Genomic DNA, 21783 nt, shown 5'->3' on the forward strand with positions numbered 1-21783 from the left:
GGGAGTGAATCAGCAGACGGATCTCTGTCTTTGTCTCTGTCACTCTGCCTTTCCTAAATAAAATAAATATTTTATATCAAAAGGTAGAATCTAGAAATAACCCCAAGTATGCAGAAGAATTTGGCCTGTGATAGAGACTCATAACCTATCAGTGATGGAGTTTGGATCATGCAAACAGGAGGTGTTGGGGAAACCTGCCAGACGCTTGAGAGAAATTAATAAAAAAGGCAAACACTAACTTGACAAATTCCACAAACAAGTTCTCACAAATCCCAAATAAATAAAAATTAAGAAAATCAAAATATAAAAAAGGGTAGGGGAGGGAGCAAATTTGTTTCACTCTTGAAGGAGCTGCACAAGGGTAGGGAGTTCGAAAACCCAAAATCATAAAGAAAAAGCTTTGTCTACCTTGAACCTAAATGGGGGGAGGGGGCTGGCGTAGTGGCACAGCAGGCAAAGCCACTGCTGGCAACGCTGGCATCCTGTAGGAGCTCCAGTTCAAGTCCCGGCTGCTTTGCTGCCAATCCAGTGCCCCACTGATGCACCTAACACACAGCAGGTGATGGCCCAAGTATGGGGGCCCCTGCCCCCAACGTGGGAGACCCGGATGGAGTTCCAGGCTCCTGGCTTCAGCCTGGCCCAGCCATGGCTGCTACTTGCATTTGGGGAGTGAACCAGCAGATAGAAGATACATCTCTCTCTGTCCTTCCTTCCTTCCCTCCCTCTCTCCCTCCCTCCCCTTCCTCTCTGTCCCTCTGCCTTTCAGATAAATAAATCTTATTTTAAACAACTCTGAAATTAGTTAGGAGTGATTTATAGCCGGCCCAGCATGTTGACATTGCTGTGTACAGCTAAACAACACAGGAGCTAAAAAGCTCACGGAAGGGGCCGGCGCTGTGGCATAGTGGGTGAAGCCTCCGCCTGCAGTGCTGACATCCCACATGGGCACAGGTTCGAGTCCCGGCTGCTCCACTTCTGCTCCAGCTCTCTGCTATGGCCTGGGAAAGCAGTAGAAGATGGCCCAAGTGGTTAGGCTCCTGCACCCACGTGGGAGACCCAGAAGAAGCTCCTGGCTTCGGATGAGCAAAAATCCAGCTGTTGCAGCCATTTGAGGAGTGAACCAGGGGATGGAAGATATCTCTCTCTCTCTCTCTCTCTCTCTCTGCCTCTGCTGCCTGTCTGTAACTCTGCCTTTCAAATGAATAAATCTTAAAAAAATGGGATTTAAACGATAAACTTACTTTGGTTCAAACACATTTTGCAATTCATGCATAACTTTTTTTTCATGGTATCTATTTTCCATGAACTTTGTGAAGACCCCTTGTAGATGTGGACTTCCAAATTGTTGGCACCAAAATAAATTCATCTCTTAATCTATTTTCCAAGAGTTTTGTGAAGCCCCTCATGAGACGTATTTAATAGGGTCAGAATCATAGGAAGTAGAGTGTAGTTCCAGGGTCTAGGACAGGGGTAGTGATGGTCAGTGTTGACGGGCAGAGTTTCAAGTTAAAAAGCTAATTTATTTCTTTGAAATTCTCAGTTGGGGGGTGGGGAGGGAGAGAGAGAAAGGCCTTCCATCCACTGGTTCACTCCCCAAATGGCCTCAACTGCCAGGAAGCCAGGGGCTTCTTCCAGGTTTCCCACGTGGGTGCAGGGAACCAAGCACTTGGACCATCTTCTGTTTTCCCAAGCCATAGCAGAGAGCTGGATGGGAAGTGGAACAGCCAGGACTCAAACCGGTGCCCATATGGGGTGCTGGCACTGCAGGCAGTGGCTTTACCTGCTACACCACAGCCCTGGCCCCACAGTTTCACTTTTACAAGATGGAAAGTTCTGGACATGGACAGTGGTGAGGGTTGCACAACACTGTAAGTGGCCTGCATAGCCCTGACCCCCGACCCTCTAAATGGTTAAGAAGTAAATGTTATGCTATGTGTATGTTTTTAAGACGTATTTATTTATTTGAAAGGCAGGGTGCCAGAGAGAGACAGACAGACATCTTCCATCCTCTGGTTCACTCTCCAAATGGCTGCAGCAACCAGGGGAAAGCCAGGAGCCAAGAGCTCCATCCTGGTCTCTCACAAGGGTGCAGCGGCCCCAGCACTGCCTTCCCAGACCACAGCAGGAAGCGGGATTAGAAGCAGGACAGCCAAGACTTGAGCCAGCACTCCTGTTTGCAATGCCAGCATCACAGGCAGTGGCTTAACCCACTGGACCACAGCAATGGGCCCCCTATGCTGCCTATATTTTGCCACAATACAGAGAGGGAAGGCACCAAGCTGTGGAAATTATTTGTAACGCATATGATAGTCAGCGGTCCATCCCCCTGACATATAAAACGCTGTCAAGCATCCACAAGACAAGCACCAACACATCTGCTCAAAGATATAAACACAAAATCAAAAAGAAGGAATCAGAGAAGGACTGGAAACATTCAAAAATATCTCACTTCACAACTCCTAAAATAAATGAACAGGAATACAAGAAGGGATATAATTGTTGCCCTTTCAAAATGGATGCGTATTTAAGAGAGTGTCAGTATCAGTACCCTGGCTTGCTTACTAGATGGGAGAATGGGCTGTCTCATCCCCTAACAGCCAGGGAACAAGTAAACAAAGCTCTGGGAAAATCAAGCAATTCGTACCCGTGTTTACAATCGCATCTCTTTAACCCAGAAACCTCACTTTCAGGAGCTCAGCTTAACAGGAGGAAGTATACATACAAAATATTAATTGCAAAGTGATTTCCAAAAACCATGGCCTGACAGTGACCAATAGGCCCAGTCAAAAAGAATCAGCGAATGCCTTCGGTAGGAGTGTGAAAGAATAAAAATCCCCTCCCCCCCTACACACAGCAGGAAGTAAAAAGAGAGCAGGGGACCGACCGTCTTTGAGGCACAGCAGGCTCAGTGCCTCCTGGGACACGGACACTCCATACGGGGGCGCCGGCCCCAGTCCCAGCTGCTCACTCCCAGCCAATGCTCCTGGGAAGGCAGCACATGATGGCCCAAGAGCTTGGGCCCCTGCCACTCACGTGCGAGACCCGGATGGAGCTCCAGGTTCCTGCTTTTGGCCTTGCCGCAGCCATCGCAGCCATTCCGGGAGTGAACAAGGGGATGGAAGAGCAATACCTCTCTCTAAAACTGCCCTTTAAGTAAATATTTTTTTAAAAAAAGAGCTCAAGAGAGATTGAGATTATAAAAGAGTATGTATGCTAGGAACGCATTTTGCGGCTTATATTTACACAGAAAAAGGCTGAGAGGGTGCTAGCGCAAAAAGTCACAGGACTCACCTCTGTAGATTTTCTTAATTTTTCACGAAGATCCAGCATCACGTTTATACGCAAGTGGGCGCGTACGACCACTTTCACGGGCTAAACGTCTATCACCCTGAGGTCCCTGGGCACCGCTGACCTGGCGAGGTCCAAGCCGGAGAAACAAACCTCCCGAATGGATTCCGGCCCACGTCCGGGCCAGCGGAATCCTCAAACACCCATCTCAACAGCTGCCCACGTCCATCTCCAGCCCAAAGCCCAGCAGAAACCTCTCCTGGAGATGTGGGGAGATTTCTGCCCTGGGCCACGTCCCTGTCAGCAGCCAGCAGAGATCCACGCCACCAAAATTCTCTTCATTCGCTTTGTTGGTCCTTTATCTGCAGAGATGGGGGCCCAAGGGCTGGAGGGTGGGGAACACAGACAGGTGGTTTCCCAGGGGCAGTGGGGGGTGAACTCTTCAGAAATGCTCAGGACACCCCACCTCTGCTCCCATCTGTACGGCAGACTCTGGGCCCCTGGTTGCCATTCTGCGTACCTCAGTTTCTCCCTCTGTGAAATGGGGCCGAGAGTTCTTATTCAGACTCCTTCCCGGGAGGATGGACCACAAAGGCTAGCCCAGATGTGCGTACCACGTTGCTGCGGACACCCTGCCCAGAGGGAGACTCAGCCTGGGGCCTGGGGGGACCATGCACTCAGCAGCTCGATGTGCCCACTTCCGCTGGCTTCTAAACCCCTCTCTGGTGTCCCCAACTCGAGCCCAAGCCAGTCCATGCAGTCCCCGTAGCCAGCTCCCCTGCGTGCCTTTCAATAGCCCCGAACTCCATCTGGAACCGGAGAAATGACCCCGGTGGGGCTGGGCGCAGGCTCGGCTCAGCTTCTGCATGGAGACTGCAGGGTTGGCGACACACACACATGGCTCCCATGGGGGTAGTCAGAGTGAGTGCCAGGGCGGCCGCCCCTCTCCTCTCTCCTACCAGGAGGCTTTGAGCCAAGGACCAGCAAGAGGGGCCCGCTCAGCCTCCCCAGTGCTCAGAGCAGAAGCCCCTGGGGAGGTGCAGGGTCAGAAGTCCCAGCTGGTTTGCCCCGGCCCCAGTGCAGCCTGAGCAGAGCTTTGTAAATCTCCCAGGCGGTTCTCAGGTGCCATGGGTTGGGCTCGGTCCTAAGCTACACCTCGGATCACAATTTCTCCCACTTGAGGGGGAAGGTGGCTTGCCTCCTGCTACACTACCGGCCAGATAGGACATGAGCCCCCGAGCTGGCCTCAGCTGCACTGCCAGGGAGTCCTCAGCGGCCCCGCCCCTGCCTGGCACAGGCTAGGGGCTAAATGAACACTGGGGGGAAACCAGCTATGTGAGTGCATGAAAGAATGAAGTTCGAATGAGTGAATCCCACCCACTCCACTCTCCCGTCCCCTGATCAGTTGCCCCTGAAAGAGAACAGCCTGCCCATGACCCCTTGTGGGCAGCTCTTTGGCAATGTCCCCAGGTGCTGCTGACCACAGCCCGGATCCAGAGACCCCCACGCAAGCCCAGCCTTGGCTCCAGCTCAGGGGACTGAGTCGCCAGCTCTCCATCCAGGCCCATCTTAGCATAGCATCCCAGTCCCTGCAGCCCAGAGCCCACACACTCGGCCCCGTCCAGATCCCACAGCTGCCACCTCCTAGCTGGGCGACCCCAGCTGGACCTCTCCCTGCCTCCGCTTCCTCCATGTGCGCAATGGAGCCGATGGCGGGAGCCGCAGCATGGGGTGCCTCGTAGGAAAATCAAGAAGAGCTTAGCCCCTGCCTTCTTTCTTTTCTTCTTCACCAAGTCCTTACAGAGAGTCCCTGTCTGAACCCCTGGGCGGACCGGCACAGGGGATCAGGGCCGGGTCTTCCCCGGAGTGCTCCGCACCCCAGGACACAGGCCTCAGCCGCTGCGCCTAGGACCAGCTGCTCTCGGTGGATCCCTCCTGTATCCGGCCCGGGCCCCTGACCCCCAAACCCCTTCCCGGGCACTCCAGGCCTGCGTGTGTGCGTGCGTGTGTGTGCGCGCGCGCCTGTGTGTGTGCGCGCGCGCGCGTGCCAGGGAAGGGGCGCCGCAGGTTCCGCGCGCGAAGGCCGAATCCTTCCTCCTCTTGCGCGAGCCGCGCGGGCGCTCCCGTGGGTGGCAAGGCGGCAGGGCCAGGCGCAGCTCCCCGGCCGAGCGAGGCCGCTGCCCTCTGCGGCAGACGCCGGTGCGCGCTCCCCGCTCCCGCGCGGGGCTCGCCGGGCAGCCTGCGCACCCTCCCGGTGCAGCATGCGGGCGCTGTGACGTTCTCGGATAAATGCCGTGTAACTGTGTAGGCGAATGGGAGCTAAAAATAAGAACGGAAAATCTATCATTAAGGTATCATTGCGCCAGCGCAGCTATTTGAAGGTTCCCATGGCCCCCGGCGCCCGCGTTTGAAGCCCGCCCGCAGGCTTTGGGGGCTGTTTGCAGAAAACCCAGCCGCGGCTCGCCAGCCAGACCGCAGGGCGCAGGGGGTGGCGCCGGGAATTATGGCAACGCTCAAAATAAAAGAAAGCAGACGCTCGCCAGCCCCTCCCCCCAACTCTGCCCCCAGTATTGCGCTCGGGTCGCGGGGCTGGGCGCTGACATGAATGTGGGGCCCGTGCAAAGACTGGGACTGGAGGTCTTTCAGATCTCCACTCGCCTCGAATGAGAAAAATAAAAGTAACGGGGCTGGGTGGGGGTAAAGAGAGCCGCCGGAGGAGAAAGGGGCAACCGGCACTTAAGCCTGGGTCTTCAGTGCGCGGCCGTGGGGCTCAAAGACGCAAACTCCCAGAGCCGGGAAGCTCCAGGGTTCCACCAGGTGAAGCGAAAATTGATCTGATTTGGATTTGAACATCCGCAGGGGGGAAGGGGAGGCCCGCGGCGGGAGGGCAGGTGTGTGTGTGTGTGTGTGCGCGCGCGTGTGCGTGTGCGCGGGGGTGGGGAGCGCCCAGGCGCAGCCTGCGCGCCGCTCTGCGCCTCGGCGGGGCTGCGTGCGTGTCCCTGTCCGCGCTGCTGGAACGGGCTCTTCGAGGGATCCGCGTCACATGACTCCGCCTGCCCCTCGCCAGCGCGCAGATCGCCGGTCCATCAATTGGCCCCGCGCCTGGGGAGGGTCGGGTGGCGTCTCCCCGGCCTCAAGGCTCTGCAGAGTAGAGCGGGGAACGGTAGCTCTGGATTCCAGGAGTCTCGGCTCGGCGCTGGACCCTGGAGTGTAGATATTTGGGAGGGGGAAGGGAGAGAGAGAGAGGGAGGGAGCGAGCGAGCGAGCGAGCGCCAGAGAGAGGCAGCGCGCGGCGCGCACGGACGGGGGGCTGCTGGGTGCCGCGCGGAGATGTAAGCGCTGGGGTCTCGCTGGCCTCCGAGCACCATGCAGAAGGGGATCCGGCTGAACGATGGCCACGTAGCGTCCCTGGGGCTGCTGGCGCGCAAGGACGGCACTCGCAAAGGGTACCTGAGCAAGCGGAGTTCGGACAACACAAAATGGCAAACCAAGTGGTTCGCGCTCCTGCAGAACCTGCTCTTCTACTTCGAGAGCGACTCGAGCTCGCGGCCCTCGGGGCTCTACCTGCTGGAGGGCTGCGTCTGCGACCGCGCGCCCTCCCCCAAGCCGACGCTGTCGGCCAAGGAGCCGCTGGAGAAACAGGTGAGGCGAGCGCCGCGTTCTGACCTCCCCGCGCCCGGAGTCTCGGGGCTGGGGGCCTGCGGTCGGCCCGATGGCACCCGAACTTTGCGCCCCTGCGCTTTCGGCGCCCCGGACAGGGAGGGAGGGTCGGCCCAAGCCGCGCAGGTGACCCTGCGGCGGGCAGCGGGGGCAGGGACCGCGGGCGGGGAGTAGGCGCTGGCTGCGGCTGCCCTTCGTCCCCGAGAGCCCCGGGGGAGGCGGGGACAAGAGGGGCCGAGACCGGGAGATGCGGATGCAGACTGGGCGCGAGGCACCAGACAGAGGCGTTGAGTCTGGACCCACGTCCAGCCAAAAATGAGGCTCCCAACCCCCACCCTCACCCCCTCCAGTCCCGATGGCCCCCGACCGCCTGCCCTGGACCCGGACGGTGTGGTTCCCCGCGCCCGGGCAAGCGGACGGTGAGACGGGGGCGTCCTGGCGCCGCGGCCCCTGCCTGCCCGCAGCTGGAGCCAAAGAGCAGCCTGCGCTAGCTCGGCGGAGTCGGGGGCTTGCGGGGCCGCAGGGGTCGGTGCCGTGCCATCGAGTGGCCCTGGGCTCCCAGCCCTCCCGGAGCCGGAGCAACAAACCCGGAGGGGTCCCAAGGAGCGCGGTGACGCGCAGGGCTGGGGCCAGGGCCGCTGCGGAGGCGGCAGGGCAGGTGGGCGCCTCTCTCCTTCCCCGCCCCTGCGCCGCCGCCGCAGTCGCGGCTCCAGCGCTGCGCGCGTTTCCGGAGCTACACGGCTAAAAGGTCTGCGCCGGGCCGGGCTGGGGCGCGCCCTTGGCGTGGGGGAGGAGGTGCACCTGCCGCCGCCGAGGGGGAACCCAGACCGCGAGGCCGAGAGCCGCAAGCCTGGGGCGCCGTCCAGAGGTATCCAGTGCGGGCCCCTGCTTCTGGGGAGGCAAAGTAAATGCCAGTGCAGGGAGAGACCTGACATCCAAGGGCCCCAGCCTGCTGGGGGCTGCCGAGAGTGGGGGACGCTGGAGCCCAGGGAGAGAGGGAAGCAGAGAGAGAGGCACTTTCCCAGGGCCACACCAGGTTCCGAGAGGAATCCCGGGACACGGAAAGCCATTGCTGGGTGCGGAGCGGCAGGGTTGAACTGGTGGACATAAAAGCATCGCTGGGCGCCTGGTACCCGACACCAGGGCAGGAGTCTAAGCCCAGGCTCTTCCTGCCTTGCCCTCAGCCCCCGGGCGTGGGGAGGTGGTGTCAGGGGGACCGGAAGTCGTGGACAGAAGTGTTTGGGGGTGGGTGGGTCCCTGAGGAGGACAAGCCAGGGGGCAGGTGCGGCCAAGAGCAGGTGGCTCCTCACCTTGAAGCCCAGATGGTGGCCCAGACGCGGCTGGCAACCGTGCCCTCGGCCCTGACAACTTGCGCCTCTCCAGCCCAAGTCCATGTGTCCGGACCAGTGGCCTACAGCCCGTTAGACCAGCCAGAAGCCCCTCCAGCCCTCAGCTCCTACCCGGAGGCTGAGAGCCACCTCTGGGTGGGAGGAAGGAGGCTGGGGCAGGTGTCTGTTAGCAGTGCCCTGGGGCTGAAGCTCTGCTCTCCGGTTTGCTGTGTGACCTCGGTTAACTTGCAAACTTCTCGGAGCCTCCGCTTTGAAATCTTCAGCACGAGCTGCTGACCCTGACCTCGCTGCGGTTTTGAGACCAGGAAGGGACGTGACCATGTGCTTGCCGTGCGTCTTGGTTGGGTGCAGATGGATCGTGGTTGGTTTCTGAATGACACTCACCCAGGCAGGATTGTTCAGGTCGCTGGGTGTTGAGGCTTCCTCCCATTTCACAGAGAGGGAAACTGAGGGGCGGAGCAGGAAAGGTAGGAGTCCAGCAACAGAGCAAGGCAGTGGCACGAGCAGACTAGAGTTCACCCCGTGTCTAAGCTCAGGAACTGAATCGTGGAGGATGGGGAGTCAGAACCAGTGGACAAAACACACAGATGATCAGAGCTGGGTCCCCACAACACTACCGCCAGGACCTCAAACCTGTTCCCAAGAGCGGCCGGGCCCTGGACTGGAGATCGCCTCCTGCGCTTGTGTGGGCGTTCCCTTTACCTCTAGAGCACCTGTGGCTCATGGGAAAGCAGATTCTGCCCTTTGGGCCTGTACGTGTGTTGAAAAAAAAAAATCCCAACTCTTTTCCAAGCATTGGAGCAAAATGGATGGCTGACCCTAACCCTGTCTCTTGGTGAGCTGGCATGAGCAGCCTGGAGCCAGGCCCTTCTGATACCACGTATGAGCCCACAGGGCACGTGAGTGGCAGAGGGCCTCAAAGAAGCTGCCGGTTTGGGGGAACTTGTGAGTGTGTGGGGAAGGCTTGCTTTTAGCTAGATGTCTTTTTTAAGATTTTTTTTTTATTTATTTACTTGAAAGAGTTACAGAGAGAGGAGGAGAAAGAGAGAGAGGTCTTCCATCCCACTGGTTCACTCCCCAAATGGCCACAATGACAAGGCTGGACCAGGCCAAAGCCAGGAGCCAGGAGCTTCTCCCAGGGACCCAAGCACTTGGGCCATCTTCTGCTGCTTTCTAGGCCATTAGCAGGGAGCTGGATTGGAAGTGGAGCAGCCAGGTGTCAAACCAGAGCACATATAAGATGCCGACAATGAAGGCGGAAGCTTAACCCACTATGCCACAGCACCAGCCCCAGGATGTCATTTTTAAAAGGATTTATTTAGTTATTAAAAGGAGGAGAAAGAGATGTCTCTTCCATCCACTCATTAACTCCCTCAATGGCTGCAATGGCCGAGGCTCATCCAGAACCCAGGAGCTTCTTCCAGGTCTCCCACTTGGATGCAGGGGCCCAAGGGCTTGGCCCATCCTCCACTGCTTTCCCAGGCGCACCAGCAGGGAGCTGGATCAGAAGCAGAGCATCAGGGACTTGAACCTTTGCTCTGACATGAGATACCGGCATCAAAAGCAGCAGCTTACCCTGCTGCACCACAGCGCCAGCCCCCAGGATGTCATTTTTACCCAGGTCCAAGCAGGCAGCTTCCTCCTTGAATGGCTGGGGATGGTTCCTGAAGGCACAGAAGCTAGATCCTGGCTGGGAACCTCCCCCGGCCCCCAGTGGCAGGGACAGCGTCAGGGACAGAGCACATAGTAGATGCACAGGAAATGCTTGTTGAGCTGGACTTGGTGTAGCAGGTGCGAATTGCACATTGCCTGTGCTGAGAGCTGTCTGGGCTGTGTGCCGGGCTGAAGAAGCTGACCCCCACAGGCCCTGCAGCCTGGGGAAGGAAGAACCAGACAAGGGTGGGCACCAGGCAATGGAAAGATGTGGAGAGTGGACGTGCAAGGCACTGGGGCACCGAGCGCCAGGCCCATCCTACCATGGTGCAGCCTCTCCTGGCCACCTCCAGAGGACCCTGCCTGCCGCTGCTGAGGCTGCAGCATCCGGGGGCTCCGGGCTGCGCTGCCGAGGCCTCCTGCTGTCAGACTGGCACAGCCATGCCCGCAAGCCCCCTGGCCTGGGGCCCTGCTTGCTCATTCCTGGCTTCCCCTGGCCCTGATCCTGTCGCACACTCCCTGGAGGCCCGATGGCCATGCACTTGAACTTGGGGTCCAGCTTTCCTACAGGTTGGCCTTGGTGTCCCAGCCCCTGCTTGGGCATGAAGTCCCCCCTTGCTGGCTGTTCCAAGTTCCCTGGCATAAGGCTTCCAGCCCAGCTTCATAGTCAGGGGGCCTGATCAAACCCACCCCAGCTCTTCCTCACCCTTCCCAGCTCGGAGAGGTCACAGTGTGGACCCCCGGCATCTTCCTGGGTCACTAAAGACAGGAGAGACACAGATCCTGCGGCCAGAGCATCAGGACCTGGGGTGGGCAGGGGGCCCGGATGCTGGGGCCTTGTTGTTCCTGTTGTCCACCCCATTGTTACCCTTCCCTGAAGGCCAAAGGTCCACTCAGCCTCACAGGACGGACGCGTGACCGCTCTGGCTGGCGAGTTGAGACCACCAGCAGCCCTGAGGCTGGCGTGTACCCATTTGACAGATGAGAGGAGGGTCTCAGCGGTGGCCACCAGCCAGGCACTGGCAGAAGCAAAACTGCTTCTCTGGCTGTCTCGCCGTGCGGCTGGGCCACGGTGTCCACGGTGTCCACGGAGCACGGCCCAGGGACCCGGCTCTTGCAGGCTCTCAGCCCAGCAGAGAGTGGTGCCCACCACAAAAGCCGCTGTTGGAGCAGCACAGCTTAGATGCTTGTTGGGGCCAGCTCAGACCGTGCAGGGCAAGCCAGCCAGGTGCCCGCGGCAGGTGTGGCGCCCAGGATTAACCGCGTGGGGTGCCGCTTCTCTCCCCAAATGCTCCTCCGGCTGGTGAGAGGTTGAGGCGGCCCAGAACAGAGTGTGCATTGTGTGTTCACACAGTAGATGCTCCGGCTCTCAGGGCCAGGCCTGTGTCAGGTTCTGCAGATAGAAGAAGAGAACTTAGTCCCTGTTCTCCAAACCGCTCCCAGAGGAGGGACTCGCTCTCCTCCAGTCTGGCCTGAGCAGATCCTCCATCCTGAAGACTCTCAGACTCCCTCCACCCCCAACACACACACACACGCACTCATATACTCATACACACTCACATACACACACATACACTCACACACACACACACACACTCACACACATACACTCACACACATACACACACATACACTCACACACACACTCACACACATACACTCACACACACACACACACCACTCTTCTTTGGCCCAGGTGCTCCCAGGTCCTGTCATTCCCCTCCCCCAGACCCCCCTGCAGGCAGCAGGCAACCAGAATGATCTTTTAAAATGCAAATCACATCATGAAAGCAACAGTGGCTCTCCTGGCCTTTAGAAAAAGAAAAAAAATTTCCAAACTCCCAGCCAAGATCTGAGCCCCTGAGGTCCAGGCTCTGGCCCCACTCCTCCATCACCTGCTTCCTCACCCCGGCCTGACCTTCACTTCCCATCCCTCTGCCCTGGGTCAAGGCCTTGGCCGAAGCCGGTGCATCTGCCTGGAATAATCGCCCACCCACATACCCTCTGAAGGCCAGCCGCTCCCGCAGGTCTTAGCCCCGTCCGTGGCCCCAGCTTCCCTGTCATAGCACTCCAGTGCTGTCCGCAGTCCGTGGTCACTCCGTGTACTTAGGAGCTGTTGTAACTCGGAGTCTGGGTGGTGTGGAATTCCCGGGAAAGACTTCCACGAGATAGACTCAGATGGGGCAGGCGTTGGCCTAGACGTTGACATTGGTTAGGATGCCCACATCCCAGACCACAGTGCCTGGATGCAATGCCCAGCTCTGGCTCCCGATTCCAGCTGCCTGCTCACGCAGACCCTGGGAGGCAGCAGGTGGCGATTCAGTACCTGGATGCCTGCCATGCAGGCGGGAGACCTGGACAGAGCTCACGGCTAGCTGGCTCAGGTCCTGACCCAATGCTGGCCGTCACAGGCCTCTGGGGAGTGAAGCCGAAGATGAGAGCCCTCTTACACTCTGTACCTACCAGCCAAATAAATAAACAAAAGATTATTTTACCCGCCGCCCCACTGGATGTAGCAGAGGTGAGCACAGGATGAAATGTGCGGTCCACGGGGAGGCGGGTGGGGCGGGGGGTGACGATGAGGTGGAGGTTGAGGTGCCGAGGGCAGGTGCATGGCAGAGGACCGTGCCAGCTGGGTGGGGCCTCCTTTCATCCCTCGGGGTCACGGCCTGGCTTCACCCACCACCAGCTTCTCCCTTCTCTTCTCCACGGGCGGCTGGTGGTGGGTGGGAAGTAAACCTGGCATGGCCACACTTGGACTCCACTTTCTCAACCCTGCCAGGCAGGGGCGGTCCCTGTGGAGATGCCGTTGGGCCGGCCCCTCACCCAAGCCTTCCTGCCTCCTTCCAAGGAGCCCTGGGAGCCACTGCTCAGTTTAACTTTTATATACGAGGGGTTTTCAAAAAGTTGGTGAAGGGGCCAGTGTCGTAGTGCAGCAGCCAGTGCCACAAGCATCCCATACGGGCACCGGCTCGCATCCCAGTTGCTCCTCTTCCCATCCAGCTCCTTGCTAATAGCCTGGGAAAGCAGCAGAAGATGGCCCAAGTACCTGGGTCCCTGCATCCATGTAGGAGACCCGGATGAAGCTTCTGGCTCCTGGCTCTGCCTGGCCCAGCCCCTATTCCCACGGTGGCCATTCGGGAAGTGAACCAGGAGATAGAAGATCTCTCTCTCTCTCTCTCTCCCTCCCTCCCTCCCTTTCTCTCTCTCTCTCTTTCTCTCTCTGTAACTCTGCCTTTCAAATAAACAAATAATTCTTTAAAAAAATTAGTCAATTTATTTGAAAGGTATTGTTACAGAGAGAGGGAAAGAGAGGGAGAGAAAGAGATCTTCCATCCACTGGTTCACTCCCCAAATCCCAACAACAGCCAGAGCTGGGCCAGTCCAAAGCCAGGAGCCAAGAGTTTCCAGGTCTCCCATGTGGGCACAAGGGCCCAGGTACTTGGGCCATCCTCCACTGCTTTTCCAAGCGCGTTAGCAGGGAGCTGGAGTGGAAACAGAGCGGCCTTGAACCGGTGCCCATATGGGATGGCAGCATTGCAGATGGCAGCTGAACCTGCTGTGCCACATTACCCAGACCTTCACCAAACTTTCTACTAAGCTGCTGCGAATGCAGATTTAACCTATATAATCTTGCAGTCGGGTATTTCAAAACAGGAGACCAAAAATACTGAATAAGAATCAAAACTGTGTACTGAGCACCTACTATGTGCCAGGCGCCAGCGTGCATGTTTTACACCCGGCACCTCCCTTAAGTATTCCAGCAGCCCGGTGAGGTTAGCACTGCTCGTCCATTTTCACAGTGACAAGCTGAGGCCCAGAAATGCCCAGTACCTTGTTCAAAGCTACAGCGAAAGATGTGGAAAAGCTGGCACGGGAACCCGGCCTGCCTAGTTCTGGAGACCACAGACACAGCTTGAAGGCGGGCTGGGGGCCTAGTGGTTTAGGATGCTGGTGAAGGCATCGTATCCCACACTGGAGAGCTTGGGCTTGAGTCTCTGGCTCCTGACTCCAGCTTCCTGCCATCGCGCACCCTGGGAGGCAGCAGGTGATGGCTCAAGTGCTTGGGTCCCTGCCACCCACGTGGGAGACCCGGATGGGGTTCCTGGGTCCCAGTTTGAGCCTGGCCCAGCCTCAGTTGTTGTGGGCATTTAGGGAGTGAACCAGAGGAAGGAAGCACTCTGTCTCTCTGCAACTGACCCTTGCCTTTCTCCGCAAAGACAAGTGGAAGGGAAAAGGAGAATGGACAGCGAGTGGCAATGTGCCACCAACGCCCTGGTGACCTCGCTGTGGGTGGCTTTTGCTTCTGCTGGGTGGGAACCTTGCAGCCAATCCCGTGAGCCTGGAGGGAAAACACGCCAAGGCAGGCATCCACGTGCCCAGCCCAGTGTCCCCGGCGTGCATGGGAGCCAGAGCTGGTGCCTGTGTGCAGACAGCCAAACCGAGAACTCGGTCCCCCGTGTCTGCACAGGAGCCCAAACACTGGCAGCACCCCAACTTCCATGAGGGCCACTGTTGTGCCAGGAGCAGCTGGGAGCCTTGGACACCCTGACTCCTGGTCCCCCCAAGAGAGAGGACCGCGCAGCCTCCACCCCAGCCTCCCACCTCCCTCCCGAGGGTCACTGTGCCAGATTTCCCGCCACCTCCTGGCTTGGGGAGGCCTTCACACCCTCTAAGCCTCAGTTTCCCCATCTCCATGTCAAACTGGAAGTCCCAGCACGGCACAGTCGTGGTCATCAGGGGTGACCAGGTGGCATCTCGATGGAGCAGTGGCCCCTGTCCGTCACCCTGGTCCTCGCCAAGGTCAGACCCTGGATCTGCACATCAGATGGAAATATCAGCTTCCTGGGAACATCCGGGCAAGGCTGCCCCCGGGAAAGGAAGCCGATTACTGCTAGGGGCCTCCTTTGCCCCCACCCAGCCCTGTGGGACGCCCCCCCATCATCCACCAGTCAGCCCTCTCCGTCCCTCTCTTCCTTTCCTGCACCGGCCCAGGCCTCCTTCACCTCCCATCCGGACTAGTGCAGGCTTCCGAGCCCCTGCACCTGTCAAACGCTGCAGTGACCTCTGACCCGGGAGGCTCCCAGGTGCGGCTTGGCAGGAGGGTGCTGCCCCCTGCTGGTGCTGACTCGGGCCTCCACTGTCACCCACCGTAGCTGGGGCCAGGGAAGGGGCGGGGTGCCCTTTAGAGGGAGCCACTCCGAGTGCAGCCCCTGGAGGAGGAGGAAGCTTAGCTCTGCACCTGCGCCTCTGAGAGCAGAGCGCCCGCAGTCCTGGGTGAGCCGTGCCGCTGACCCCTGCGGGCCCTGGTGCACGGGTCCTGCGGACCGCTCGGCGGCCGGCTCACCTCTCCCGGGTGCCAGCCTCGTCATTGCGTGCGTGTGCACGGAGTCGGGGTGAGGGAGGTGGAGGAGCCGGCAGAGAAGGCAGCTCCAACAGGGCAGGAGCCCAGCCAGGCCTCCCTGCTTGCCTGAAGCCCAGGGGCTCTGGCACCCTTGGCCAAGCGCCACAGAGGCGTTTTGGCCACTGGGCATCCCCGGCACTCACAAGGAGGAAGATTGCTGAAGCTGAAATGTCAGCCTGGGATTACTCACGCTCCGCTGCCCGCATCGGCCACACAGGGCCCAGGAGCCAGGCCCCCGGTCCAGGGAGGGGGACGGTGACCACACTGTGTGAGCTCCGCTGACCCCCAGGAGAGCCCGAAGGAGCCGGGGCTCTGGGGGTCCAGAGAGGTGGCCAAAGCACTTCCGGGTCATTTGGGTCATCGTCGTGCCTTCTCCAGGCCTGTTGGGGGGAAGCCAGCCCCCACCTCCTCACACCCCTCCCCTCCCCCACCCAGCTCTGAGCTGGAGGGAGGTCACTGTGACCTTCCAGTTAGGGAGGTGGCTCCAGGGTAGAGGCAGGAGGCCCATCAGGAGGTGGCTGCAGAACCGGGCACACACACGCAGAAGCCTGTCCTAGGGCCGTGCTAGGAGCAGGAGAGGCCCCCTCTCTCTCATCCCTACTGTGACCCTGGGCTCAAGTCAGGGCTCTAGTGCCGGGTAGGTTTAGAACCATCCAGAGGCCGGCGCCGCGGCTTAATAGGCTAATCCTCCACCTTGCGGCGCCGGCACACCGGGTTCTAGTCCTGGTCGGGGCGCCGGATTCTGTCCCGGTTGCCCCTCTTCCAGGACAGCTCTCTGCTGTGGCCAGGGAGTGCAGTGGAGGATGGCCCAAGTGCTTGGGTCCTGCACCCCATGGGAGACCAGGATAAGCACCTGGCTCCTGCCTTCGGATCAGCGCGGTGCGCTGGCCGCGGCGGCCATTGGAGGGTGAACCAACGGCAAAAAGGAAGACCTTTCTCTCTGCCTCTCTCTTTCACTGTCCACTCTGCCTGAAAAAAAAAAAAAAAAAGAACCATCCAGAGCTCCAGTGCACCTGTGACCACGCCCCGGACCCCATGGGGCTGCCCACATCCTGGGTTCGGAGCCCCAGGTGTTGCCTGTGCCCCACCATATCCAGACACCCACTAGGAAAAGCACCTTCTCAGCTTAGCCACTGTGGGTCTCCCTGGTGGAGACAGGGGACAGCGGGGGAGGGGACAGCATCATCCACTGGCAGGGGACGCTCTCTCCACAGATACCCACAGACCCCTGCGCGCTGGCTGCTAATGTCCACGTCCGACCTTGAGCCAGGCCTCTGGCTCTGGGTCGCTAGGATCCCGGACGTCAGGCCGCCTGGTCGCCATCTACTGTAAAGACCAGATCTCCCTAAGCGGGCACGGCCAAAGCAACATCTTCCCCGTGAAGAAAAAAAAAAAAAAAAAATGAGCTCTGATCTTTTTCAAGTTGGAAAATCCCACTGCAGTGCCAAAATAAAAAATAAAAAACTTTCAGAATGAAGCATAGAAGAAAGAATGAATGGATGCGTGGATTTGTAGGAGGGACACACAGACAACTTCCACCCCAAGCAATTAGGGAGGTCACGTGGGAAAATGTGTCGTACTCGGCTCCCCCCATCCACCCTTGTCCTGAGCCCACTGCCACCTTGCCACCCCCTCACCTGTCCCCCTGGGTCTCCCCTGTCCCCTTACCACACCTGTCGCCACTCCGGCTCCCTTCACTGCTGGCAGACCTGCAGGTGCATCCAAGTGTCAGGAGAAGAGCTGGTATCGAATGGACATGAGTGACAGGGGTGACTGCGTCTGAGAGCCCCCTGGTAGCCAAGGCAAAAAGGGAAGCAGACTGGCAGTGGGCCACCCCCTGTCTCGTGGCAGAGGAGCAAGAGTGTTTGCCAGTGCCCTCGGGCCTTGCAGGAGGGGGACCAGTAGGGGAATGATGGTGGTGACCCCCAGGGCAGTCACGTCAAAGCTAGGGGCCTGTTGCCATCCGCAGCTCCAGCTGGCTCTCAGGGGAAGCTGAGCAGGCTGTGCTGGCGAGGCTGGGGTAGGGGGAGTGTCCTGATGACCTGACAGGACAGGGTGCAACTTGGAGAAGCCCCGGGAATGGGCCAGTTGGACATGCTAAAGTAGCCATTGCCTGCCTGTACTTTAAGTTGTAGGAAAGGCAGGGCATTTGCATGGCTCAAGATCCAAAAATTACCAAGAAGCAAACAGCACCAGCCGCCTCCCACCCCCGCCCTCAGCATCCCAGCTCCCTCCCCAGGTGTGGTCCTTAGTGCCGCTTTCCTGGGCTTACACACAACCGCTTCAACGAGTTCCTGGAAGATGGAATTAAAAGTCTGCTTTGGTGCAAAAAAATTGTTTTAATTCCTGCATAATTTTTTTCATAATGCACATTTTCCATGAACTTTAAAGTGCATGTATTTATTTGGAAGACAGGGAGGGAGGGACAGAGAGACACCCAGAATGTCTATCTGCTAGTTCACTCCCCAAATGTCGTCAGTGGCTGGGTGTTGGCCAGGGCTGAAGCTGGGGTCTTCCGCATGGGTGGTTGGAACCCAATCATTCGAGCCAGCACCTGCTGCCTCCCAGGGTCTAGGTTTGGAGTCAGAAGCAGAGACAAGTATTGAACCAGGTGCTCCTCTGGGCAGAGAGAGGGGACAGGAAGAGACAGAGAAGTTTTCCATCTGCTGGTTCACTCCCCAAATGGCAGCAACCTCTGGAGCCGATCCAGGCTGAACCCAGAAGCCTGGAGCTCCATCCGGATCTCCCACGTACTTGGGCCATCATCTGCTGCTTTTCCCGGCACATTAACAGGGAGCTGGATGGGAAGCAGAGCAGCCGAGACTTGAACCCGTGCTCCGATATGGGATGCCCCCATTGCAAGCAGCAGCTTAACCCTCTGTGCCACAACATCGGCCCTCAACATGCAGGTGTCTTATCTGCACCTTAACCACTAGGCTAAAAGCCCACCCACCAAAACTTTTTAAATATTGGTTTCTTTTCATTTTATTTGAAAAGCTGAGAGACAGAGAGAAGTCTTCCATCCGGTGGTTCACTCCCCAAATCCCCACAATAGCCAGGGGTAGGCAAGGCGGAAGCCAGGGCCCAGAATTCCATCCAGGTCTTCCAACCTCTCGAGCCATCACCTGCTGTCTCCCAGGGTGTCTTAACCATAGCACCAATGAACTTTGTGAAGACCCCTGCTATGCATGGATTTCAAAATGTTTTGCACCAAACATGTTTTTATTCTGTTTTTCATGAACTTTTGGAAGTACATCATATACTCATATATATGCAAATATATGTTAATATATGCATGTGTGCACAATTGCTATGCATACCACGACGCTGTCTCACCCCTGGTTTCCTCACTGTGCTGTACAGATGATTTCCCACACACGTTCTTTCTCGTGGCTGCCATGTTTTGTCCCGCGGCAGGGATGGGCTGTGGATCTTGGCCACTCTCCTCTCATGGGACATCTGGGCCATTCAAATCTTACTTTCACACACAGAATTGCAATTAACAAATGCCTTTGTGCATAGTGTCATCAAGGGAGAGAGGGAGAGAGAGAGAGAGAGAGAGCTCTCCATCTGCTGGTTGACTCCCCAAATGACTACAATGGCTGGGGCTGGACCAGACTGAAGCCAGGAGCCTAGAACTTTATCCTGGTCTCCCATGTGGATGGCAGGGGCCCAAGCACTCGGGTCACCTTCTGCTATTTTCCCAGGCACGTCAGCAGGGAGCTGGATTGGAAGTGGAGCAGCCGGGACTTGAACCGGCATTCATATGGGTTGCAAGCATTTCAGGCGGTGGCTTAACTCAGCCCCTCTAACTGGAGTGTTGACAGAAAAGAAGGGGCAGGTGCCTTCAGACTGAAGTTCGTGCCTTCATTAGCCCACACTCAGAGGCAGGGGTGGGGAGGGAAAGGGTGGGCTGGCAGGACCAGCCAGGCATGCCAGCTGCCAGAGCCCGTGTCATCATGGACATGGCTCCCATGACATGGGGTCGTACCCATCAAAACAGGACCACACGGTCACAAATGTCAGACACAGAGGCTTTCCCAGGACCTCTAGGCTCGGATGCTGCAGTTACACCTGCTCTCCTCCCCACCCACCATGGGCCGGGAAATAAGGAAGCAGGATGGTACCCAGTCTCTGGCCTCACACTGGGGCTGGATTGCTGGCCAGAGGCTCAGCCCCCATGGGAGACCAGGAAACTGGACAAGGGCCTGGGACAGGTGCTCAGCTTGGGGACAAAGTGGAGGTCCTGGTGCAGTAACCAAGCCCCTGGAAGACTCAGACTTGAGAGTTCAGAGGCCCAGCGTGGGCAGGATGAGGCCAGCAGGAGCTGGGACAGGGGTCATAGGCGGGGTCCTGACCCTGTGTACAGCCTCATCAGGTGCAGTGGGGGGGTGCAGGGTAGGTCAGTCCTCTCTGCATTGATGTGGGGGAGCCCCAAGGGCCAGTAGAGGCCAATACTTCCTTGAACTGGGCTCACTTGGGAACAAGGACCCCTTGGGAAGTTCCCACAATGCCCCAGGCATGGGGGTGTGCAGCCAGGGCTGGAGGGACCGGCACTGGGCATGCACTGTGTTCGGGAGCTGTGAGAGATGAGGAGGTACAAGGGCTGGCAGACAGAGTGGCTTCCCCAGGAGCCTCGCTGTGGGAAGGGGAAAGACGTGATGGGAGAGGGGCCTGGATGAGTACCCCTTATCTTTTTAAGATTCATTTATTTATTTGAAAGGCAGAGTTGGAGAAGAGAGGGAGAGACAGGGAGGGAGCTTCCATCTGCTGGTTTACTCCCCAGATGGCCACAACACCCAGCTCTGGGCCAAGCCCTTCTTGCAGGTCTCCCACATGGGTGCAGGGACCCAAACACTGGAGCCATCTTGCGTGGGTTTCCCAGGCCAACAGCAGGGAGCTGGATCAGAAATGGAGCCAGCGCTGTGGCGCAGCAGGTTAAAGCCCCGGCCTGAACCCCGGCATCCCATATGGGTGCTGGTTCTAGTCCCAGCTGCTCCTCTTCCGATCCAGCTCTCTACTAAGGCCTGGGAGAGCAGTAGAAGATGGCCCAAGTCCTTGGGCCCCTGCACCCGTGTGGGAGACCCGGAAGAAGCTCCTGGCTCCTGACTTCAGATCGGCTCAGCTCCGGCCATTGTGGCCATCTAGGGAGTGAACCAGCAGATGGAAGACCTCTGTCTCTCTCTCTCTCTCTCTCTCTCTCTCTCTCTCTCTCTGCCTCTCCTCTCTCTGAGTGACTCTGTCTGTCAAACAAATAAAATAAATCTTTAAGAAACACGAACCAGCGCCCATAGGGGATGCTAGTGTGGCAGCAGCGGCTTTACCTGCTATGCCACAACACCGGCCACGAGTGTCTCTTTATTTGAGGAAGGAAGGAGATGGCGAACACTGGGCAAGGGTGTACACACGCACTTGTACACATACACACATGCACACACGTGTGCACACGCACACACCCTAGCCAGCCCCTCTCTGCACAGGGACATCAGGCAGAGCAAACTGGCCGAAGCCAGCTGGGCCCAGCAGGAAGGAGGGAACCAGGTTCCCACGGAGGAGAAAGTGGCTGTGCCTGGCTTGGGTTGCGGAGTGACACCTGGTTAGATTCACTGCCGAGCCAAGTCTGCTCCTCCCAAAGTGGGATGAACTACAGGGGCAGGAGCAGCAGGGGGCGCTGTTGAGTCACCCAGGTGGGAGAGGCTGAAGCCTCGAAGCTGGGCAGGAGGAAGATGGAGAGAAGGGAACTGGGCGTGTGCGCACAGGCACACACGTGAACACACGTGCAGCTGTGTTTTCCAGTAAGCTGCCAGTGGGAGGCTGGTGAGACCCATCAGTCCACCCTGCAGAAGAGCCGAGGGCTTGGGAAACCATGCCTGAGCCTTTGAATGGAACCTCGCAGAACAACGATTTACCCAGCCCTGGGAGCTGTCGTCCACTGCGTGTGCTCACCGTGTGGAAGAGGGGGCCGCCCAGCCAAGTGAAGGTGTGTGCTGAAGACCTCAAGGCGAAACAAGCAGTAATGAACCTGAACCAAGTCTGCCAGGTGCAAACCCTGGCACACGCCACAACCCCCAAAAGGGACCCCGGGACCTCAGATCCCATGGAATATGGACAGATCACCCTCCGAGGTGGAGACAAAAGGGTCCGTGGTGGGCCGTGTTAGAGAAAGATTGCTTCGCTGCCGTCTGCCTGGTGGGCCACCTGCTGTCCTTCAAAAGCCAGGGGCACTGTGATGGAAAACCAGCCCCCCACCCCACCCCCACCACGCCTTCCAGCCAGCTCCACTGCCCGTGCCTGAGGACCAGGTCCGGTGCTCCCTCCTCTGGTTTTTGGTGTGAATCATTCATTAAACAGCTGCACACGTGTGTGGTGGCGGAAGATGCCTTCGGTTACCCAGATGGCAAACACTGGCTTCTCCGTGCCCAGGCCACG

General features: G+C 58.2%; 1 protein-coding gene across 1 annotated transcript in view; it reads left to right on the forward strand.

Annotated features, from left to right (window-relative positions):
• The first annotated feature begins 6654 nt into the window (after positions 1 to 6654).
• RASGRF1 (Ras protein specific guanine nucleotide releasing factor 1) overlaps positions 6655 to 21783 on the forward strand; it is a 90120-nt gene continuing 74991 nt past the window's right edge. Inside the window, exon 1 of the mRNA XM_062204854.1 lies at positions 6655 to 6930. Coding sequence (XP_062060838.1) covers positions 6655 to 6930 — 276 coding nt within the window. The remainder of the gene's footprint in view (positions 6931 to 21783) is intronic.

The sequence above is a fragment of the Lepus europaeus genome, chromosome 11 (genome assembly GCF_033115175.1).
Source record: "Lepus europaeus isolate LE1 chromosome 11, mLepTim1.pri, whole genome shotgun sequence".
Lineage (NCBI taxonomy): Eukaryota > Metazoa > Chordata > Mammalia > Lagomorpha > Leporidae > Lepus > Lepus europaeus.